General features: G+C 43.6%; 1 protein-coding gene across 1 annotated transcript; it reads left to right on the top strand.

Annotated features, from left to right (window-relative positions):
- The first annotated feature begins 486 nt into the window (after window positions 1-486).
- On the top strand, window positions 487-3,244 carry Ebp (EBP cholestenol delta-isomerase). The gene is made up of 4 exons (XM_051179675.1): window positions 487-990; window positions 1,764-1,800; window positions 1,903-2,033; window positions 2,830-3,244. Exons 1-4 carry the CDS (start codon window positions 690-692, stop codon window positions 3,051-3,053), a joined length of 693 nt encoding a protein of 230 aa, XP_051035632.1. The 5' UTR covers window positions 487-689; the 3' UTR covers window positions 3,054-3,244.
- The last annotated feature ends 5,456 nt before the right edge of the window (window positions 3,245-8,700 follow it).

Below are 8,700 nucleotides of genomic sequence, written 5' to 3' on the forward strand. Positions count from 1 at the left end.
GGCCTTTTCCCTGCTCATGCCCACTCTGATTTCCTAATTAGCCCTCCTGTTTCACCAGTCTCCCAGAGGCCTGGGGCAAACCTTTATTATTTATGCAGATTCATGTTTTAGTTGCTTTTTTGAATATTAATTTTATTCTATATGTATGAGTGTTTTGCCTCCATGTATGTATGTATCCACAGGAGCCAAAATGTGTTGGGTCCCCTGGAACTGGAGGTACAGATGGTTGTGAGCCACCATGTGGGTGCTGGGAATTGAACCCAGGTCCTTTTCAAGAACAAGTGCTCTAAACCACCAATACATCCTTCCAACACCAGTTATATTCTTGAAATGGCTCAAAATTAAGGTTTTTTTTTCTTTTCTTCTCTTCTTCCCCACCCCTCCCTCTGAGACAGGGTATTGCTGTGTACCCTGCTTGACCGGAAACTCACTATGTACTCCAGGGTGGCCTCAAACTCAGAGAGTTTGGGATTAAATGCCTGCAACACCAGGTCCAGCTAAAATTGGTCTGTTTTTAATCTGGTCTTACAGTAATTCCGTCAAATAATAGATCCAGTTCATTTACATTTCTTGTTGCGAACTGTTTGGATTTGGTTTAATTATCTCACCATGTGCTTTCTGTTTGCCCAGGTTTTTCTGTTTCTTTATTCTCCCTGTTTATCTTCAAGCAGCCAGTGGCCCATAGAAACATGGCCAACAGTATGGGCCCCTTACACCCATACTGGCCCAGGCACCTGAAGCTGGACAACTTTGTGCCTAATGACCTCCCAACCTGTCATATCCTGGTTTGCCTATTCTCTGTCTCTGGCGTCCTAATGGTGATCACGTGGCTGTTGTCCAGTCGAGCTTCTGTTGTCCCGCTTGGAATTTGGCGTCGACTGGCCCTGTGCTGGTTTGCCGTGTGTACATTCATTCACCTTGTGATTGAGGGTTGGTTCTCTTTGTACCATGACATCCTACTTGAAGACCAAGCCTTCTTATCCCAACTTTGTGAGTCCTGAATTCTTATACTGTGGGAGGGAATTTTCTGGGTAGAGATTAGTTTTGCTATTTACATCCCCCAGCCCACCCCCATGTTTGTTTGCTTACTTGCTTGCTCCCTTTCTTTTTTATTCTGTTAACTTCCTTTTAAAGCCTAAGGAGTTGTTATCTGTGCTGGGATTTTTTTTTTCAATTTTTAAGATTTAATAATTTTGGGCTGGGCTCAGGGTTAAGAACACTGGCTGTTCTTGCAAAGGACTCGGGTTCAATTCCCAGCACCCAAATGGTGGCTCACAGCCATCTGCAACTCTAGTCCCAGGGGATCCCATGCCTTCTTATAGCCTCTGAGGTTAGTGTACTTACACACACAGAGATTTAAAAATAACTAAAAAATGGCTCACAGAGATCTGTCTGTCTCTGCTTCCTGGGTGCTGGGACTAAAGGCAGGAACCACCACTGCCTGGCAGCCATCTTCTATTATTTTTCCAGACAGTATCTCATGCAATCTGTGCTGGCTTCTAAATATCTAAATAGATAAAGGATGACCTTGAACTTGGGATCCTTCTGCCTCTACTTCTCAAGTTTGGGGGGCCGTGGTGGCACACACTTTTAATCCCTGCAGGCAGACCTCTTTGAGTTCAAGACCAGCCTGGTCTATAAAGTGAGGTTCTAGGACAGCCAGAGCTGTCTCGAAAAAACAAAACCATAGTTTGTTGTCATAAAGTGATTATCAGAAATATGAGTCCCTTTTCCTGACTTGATTCTTCTTGTGTCTGCCTCAGGGAAAGAGTATTCCAAGGGAGACAGTCGATACATCCTGTAAGTATTTTACCTCTATCAGTGGAAACCTACATTGATGTGGGCCAGTGGTGAGTTGGGGGCAGAATACAATGATGCCAGTGTTCATCTTTTCTCTTGCAGTAATGATGGCTTCATCGTCTCTATGGAGACTATCACAGCTTTTCTCTGGGGACCACTCAGCCTGTGGGTAGTGATTGCTTTTCTCCGCCAGAAACCGTTCCGCTTTATCCTACAGCTGGTGGTCTCTGTGGGTGAGGAGAAAACCTATACCTGGCATTGCAAGGGCTAATGGGGGAATTTATAGATACAGGCACATCCCTGTGAGTGAGATATTATAAGTGTCCACTCAGGGGTGAGAGACATGCTGAATATTCTTGGTATTCTGAAACTTCCAAATCTCTCTCCAGCTTGCCTCTCCAGCAAGAATGTCTGTTTCTCTTCCTTCTCCATCATAATCTCTTAGGAAAGTCCCTGGATCCTCTAGGATTAGGACCTAAAGTGTTAGCCTTTTTTTTTTTTTTTTTTTTTTTTTGCATATATGAGCTCTCTTTAGTCCTGAAATCCAAGTTGTCATGAATTCTAGGATTTTACACTCACCTTCAATTCTAGAACTATGAAGTCTCCTGAGTTGCATTTTCCATGCTCTTTCTGGGTGTGGAGGTACATGCCTGTAATCCTAGCATTCAGAAGGCTGAGGCAAAAGGATCAAGACACATTCTCTCTCTCTCTCTCTCTCCCTCTCTCCCTCTCTCTCTCTCTCTCTCTCTCTCTCTCTCTCTCTCTCTCTCTCTCTCTCTCTCTCACCCACCCAGACACACACACACACAGGAAGAGAGGAGGGTTGAAGGGAAGAAAGGAAAAAAAAAAAACATTTCCCACACTGATTTCTGCAATTTGTACTTTGTTATCTCAGATTTTCAGCTTCAGTTTCAGACTTTGGGCTGAGCTCTGAGTCCTTGAGAAATGACTTGATAAATGCCACGGAAGGGAGTCTTGGCTTAGCTTCCTTGTTCTCACAAGGGCTTTTCCTTCTCTTACCTCCCACAGGCCAGATATACGGGGATGTGCTGTACTTCCTGACAGAGCATCGGGATGGATTCCAGCATGGGGAGCTAGGCCACCCCCTTCATTTCTGGTTTTACTTTGTTGTCATGAATGGCATATGGCTGGTGGTACCTGCAATTCTAGTGCTTGATTCCATAAAGCATCTCACTTATGCCCAGAGCATGTTGGACAGCAAGGTCATGAAAACTAAGAGCAAGCATAACTAGAGAGCACTAGAGTGGGCCCATACACTGAGGATGAGGCACCCTGCCCATATTCCAGAAGATTTAAGTCCTCCTCCCACAGGTTGGAGGGTCACAACTATCTGATGTGTCACACTCAGGCTGATGAGTGGGCACAAAAAGGACCACTAAGGAAAAGTAGGGAATGTATAGAGTCATTGGGGAAAAATAAAAGACAGGGTGGGGGAGGGGGGCTCCGTGATGGTGGCAATTTTCAAAACCGGGAAATAAAATACCTTTAATTATAACACTGAGAGATATTTAATTCCTAATCCTACCATGTCATGTAACTAACCCCACAGACCTCCCATCACTTACTTAATCATCCATAGGCCTCCATCATCACATAGCTATTCCATGTCTGGCTTTACAAACTCTTAACACTAACTCCACACACTCCCATGATTTACCCTGTAGAAGCTTGAACGCAATACACAGACCTTCATTCACGAGCACCCTGTCACTTACCGTGTAAATCCTGCCAGTAACCTGGTAGTTACCTTATATTAGCTTGGTCCATCAGCCATAACAAAATGATATGGATTGAGCATTAAGCAAGAGACATGGAAGTTCTCAGTACTGGAGCTGGTCAGTCAAGGTGTTGGAAGGTTTGGCTTTTTTTTTTTTCCACCTGAAGCCTCTTTCCTAGCACTGAATTCTGTGTTCTCACATTTCCCTGTATGCTCAGCTTCTGCGGTTCTTTGTGAGCAACTTTCCTCTTAGGACATCATTCAGATTGGATTAGGGCCCATTGGACCAGCCTCATTTTTAACTTCACATCTTTTAAAGACTCTGTCATCAGGGGCTGCAGAGATGGTTTAGCACTGACTGCTCTTCCACAGGTCATGAGTTCAATTCCCAGCAACTACATGGTGGATCACAACCATTTATAATGAAATTGGGCGCCCCCTTCTGGCCCACATGGAAATGTGCATGCAACACTATACATAGTAAACAGGTCGTCGTCGTGTCCCCCCCCCCCGCCGAGATGGTTTCTCTGTATTGCTTTAGAGGTTGTACTGGAACTCGCTCTGTAGAACAGACTGCCCTCAAACTCATAGAGAGCCACACGCCTCTGCCTCCCAAGTGCTGGGATTAAAGGTGTTTGTCACCAATGCCTGGTAATAATTAAGTCTTAAAAAAAAGATTATATCCAAGATTCTTAAAGTAAGGCCTTCAATATATGAACTTGAAGAGGACACAGTTCAATCCATAACATTCCTGCCCTGTAGTCTCCCTAAATTAACTCTTGTATGCAAACTTTGTTTATCCCATTCTTCATCCTGAAATCCTTCACTTATTCTGGAATTAACTTTTTCCGGGGTGAAGTTGAAGTGCTGGAGATCAAAGAGAATCCATCATCTTAAGCAAGGCTCTGTCCCTGAGCTACATTCATCACTCATGAATGAACGTTTTGTTTTGTTTTGTTTTTTTGAGGTTTGTTTGTTTGTTTTTTGAGACAGGCCTTCTCTATATAACAGCCCTGGCTGTCCTGGAACTCACTCTGTAGACCAGGCTGGCCTTAAACTCAGAGATTCATCTGTCTCTGCCTCCCAAGTGCTGGGATTAAAGGCGTGAGCCACCACTGACTTTTTTTCTTTCTCTTTGCTTGTTTCCTTTTGTTTTTCAGATAGGTCCTAATGCTGTAGTCCAGGCTGGCCTGGAACTAATTATGTAGCTAGAATTGTCTAAGACTCATGGCAATCCTCCTGCTTCAGCCTCCCCAATGGTGGGATTATAGGTATGAGCTACCCTCCCCCCCCAGTAATCTTCAGTGCATTTCTTAGAAATCTCAACTAAAAAAAATCCAAGTTTACCACTTACAAGTTCTACCTTTTCTAGTTCAGTCAGGTTTTTTTGCCTTCCTGTCAGTTCCCTTGTGTTCCTTATTTCCACATGAGACCTCAACAGAAATACCTAGAATGTCCACTTTTTACAAAGTCTTTTTTTCTTTTTAAATTATTATTATTTTATGTATATGGGTATTTTGCTTGCAAGCATGTCTGTACACCACATGCATGTAGGGCCTGCTGAGGTCAGAAAAGGGCATTGGATCCCATGAAACTGGAATGAGAGTCAGTTGTGAGCTGCCATGTAGGTACTGGGAATTGAACCGATCCTCTGAAAGCAGCCAGTGCTCTTAACCACGGAGCCATCTCTCTTCCCCAACCCAACAGTCTCTTAAGGCAGTTGTCTTAGTCTGTCTGGGCTGCTATAAGGAAATATACTGTAATCTGTGTATCGTATAAGCATCAGAACTTCTTTAACACAGTTCTAGAAGCTAGTACCAACAGATTGGACATCTAGTGAGGGCCACTTTTCACTTTTTCACTGTGTCCTTACATAGTTGAAGGTTTAGAACTCGTCTCTGTCTCTGTCTCTCTCTCTCTCTGATCTTTGGAGACAGGGTTTTCTGTTTAACAGCTCTGGATATCCTAGAACTATCTCTGTAGACCAGGCTGGCCTTGAACTCCCAGCCTCTGCCTCCCCAGTGCTGAGGTTAAAGGCATATGCCACCACTGCCCAGCTTCTCTGGTCTCTTCTTATTTGGCCACTAAATCCTATATCCACCTCCAAATATTGTCACACTAAAGATTAAGTTTCGGTATAGTAATAGGATGACACAATCAAAACCAAACTTTTTAAAGCATGTACGCCAAAGCTCTTCCTCTACCCATTATCTTTAGATGTTATTACAGTAGCCTCCATCTTACTCAGTATCAAGTCTGTACTAACTACCATAGATCAAGAGGCCGTGGGGTGGGGGTGTAGATAGTTGTTCATATAACTGCGACTGACCTTGAATGCCTGATCCATTGCCTCCATTTCTTAAGTACTGAGGTTACAGGTGTTGTGACTGGCTTCCATATGGCTAAGACAACAGGAATATTCTGGATCTGGTAGGGTAAGCTATTTGATATAGCTTGAGGCTATAGCTTGAGGTTCTCTTGTTCAAGGGAACCTCAAGTTCAAGGCCAGCCTTAGCAACTTGGTGAGACCCTGTCTCAAAAATTAAAAAGAGGGCCAGGCATGTTCTACCACTCAGGAGGCAGAGGCAAGTAGATATTTGGGTTCTGAGGCCAGCCTGGTCTAGATAGTAAGTTCCAGAACAGCCAGGGCTTTATGGAGGGACCCTGTTCGCCACCCCCCACCCCGCAAAAAAAGAGGGCTGGGAACACAAATACATGGTAGAGTACTCAGCTAGTTTGTGCAAGGTCCTTCTTTTAGTCCACAGTGCAACAAACAAACAAACAAACAAACAAACAAAAAAGCCATGTCTTCTCAGCCCTGAAGGCTGCAAGTTCATGTTCATTTTGTCAGGTTTGATTGTCATGAGGCTGCTGTCCTTGGCTTGCAGATGGCTATGTCTCACTGTGTCTTCATAGTGTCTCCCTTCTTTGTAAACCATGTCCTAATTGCTTTGTATCAGGACACCAGCCAGATTTTCATTCGAGCTCAACCTACCGGCCTAATTTTTTTTTTTTTAAACTCATTTCATCTCTTTAAAGGCACTACCTCCAAATATAGCAACTATATAAGATACTGGGAATTAGAACTTTAGCATGAATTTTTTTTGGACTTGCATTACTCTGATTAATCATCATAGATATCCCCCACACTACTACATAGAACCGAAGAAACTCCCAATGCTCACTGTAAAAATCCCCACCACAAAGTCTAAAGATCCCCAGCTCTAGCCCTACAGACATCATCACTCTCATAGACCTCATCTTGCCCCCATGGGCCCCATCACTAACTACATAATTTATATCACTCCACAGACTCTGCACCATTCACCTCACAGAGCTTTCCCTGAATCATTTAGCTCCTGGGCTCCTAATCACTCATTCCACAGACTCAACCATCATGAACCTTACAAAACTCACTCCATAGGCCTTTCCATTCACCTCCCAGATAGCCTATCATAATTCATTCAGCTGCACCATTATTCCCCAAGCCCTGATCTTTCACAACATAATACCCCATCACTTACCTTACAGACCAGCACAACAACAATGTCTACAGATCACTATCCCACAAAGCCCCTGTCACCTGACAGCACATCATCAGTCACCTACAGATCCCTAACCACTCACCCTAAAAACCAACTACAGTCCCCTACAGACTCATTCATTATTTGCACCATAGGCTCCATCATTAACCCTGTCCCTTACCTCTCAATGCCTCTTATTCACTGTAAAGACTCTCCACCAATGAACTTACCTATCACTACCCCACAAGTCCTCATCAATCAGCTTCCAGTATCTTAATCACATCTAACACAGGCCTCGTCTGTGTAAAGCAGGACTTCAGTTCACATCCTGGCTTTATTCTGGTTTTCACTGTAACTTTGGAGAAATGCCTTCTTGAATAAGTACATTTCAAGAGGCAGCAAGTATGGCAATAACAGGAATCCTACCAGCAGTCAAGAAATGCCTGACCAGCCAAATGTTAAGACCAAAGTCCTGCATAATTTCACCTCAATTCTTTCAGTCCAGATGTTGTCACTCAATAACCTGCCTTATTTAAAGACATGCTGACTTTGCTTGGCCTCACACACTAGGCACAGCCCCAATTTCTGACCACTGTGCTACCTACTCTTGGTGTTACTTTGCCTTTTGACCTTGAACTTGTTTCTCCACAGCCTTTAATACTAACACTTCTCAATGGTGAGTGATAGCTAAAATACTACTATTAATAACATCTACCTCATTAAGTTTTGAATACAGATAAAAATGAACTGATATATGAAGTCTGTCTAGCATATATACTTTGTTGACAGAAGAATGAATAAAGAAACAAAAGGAAAAGTTCTCCCCATAATAATAGCAAGGGCCTCCTGTTTATCTCCTTGATTCCAGTATCTTTCTGTCTAAGCCCCCTGCACACCCAAGAAAAGACATCTTACCCTGTCAAAAGGGTATGCCAATGCTTTCAATGCTAATGGGTTGATCATTCCACTTTAACGTAACTGAAATGAGAATCAGACTGTCAAAATCTTTCCCAGCATAAAAATCCACTAGTGATCTGGGTGGTGGTGGTACACACCTGTAATCCCAGAACTCATGAGGCAGAGGCAGGCGGATCTTTGTGAGTTCAAAGCCAGCCTGGTCTACAGATCGAGGTCCAGGAGAGCTAGGGCTATTACACAAAGAAAACCAAGAGAGGGAAGGCTGACATGCCCTGAGTCTGATCTCCAGCAACCCATGAAGCCAGGCATGGTGGCACAACCTGTAATCCTAACATGAAGGATCAGAAGCTCAAGGTTTTCTCCAGCTACATAGCAAGTTCAAGGCCAGCCTGGGCTACATGAGAACATTTCAAAAAAAAAAAAAAAAGTTGGATGGTTCCCTGGGTTAAAAGTGCTTGCTGCCAAGCCCAGTGACCTGAATTTGATTCCCAGTATTTAACATGGTGGACGAAAAGAATTGACTCCTGAAAGTTGGCCTTTTGACTATCACATGCATGCCATGGCATATGCACACGCATTATAAAATGTAAGAAAGTTTTAAAGTTTTCCGCTGCACACGGTGGTGGTACACTACACACTTTTAATCTCAGCAGCATTCAGGAGGCAGTGACAGGTAGATTTCTGTGAGTTCCAGGTCAGTTTGGTCTACCTGGAGAGTTT

This window comes from Phodopus roborovskii, unplaced genomic scaffold (genome assembly GCF_943737965.1).
Source record: "Phodopus roborovskii unplaced genomic scaffold, PHOROB, whole genome shotgun sequence".
In the NCBI taxonomy this organism is placed as follows: Eukaryota; Metazoa; Chordata; class Mammalia; order Rodentia; family Cricetidae; genus Phodopus; species Phodopus roborovskii.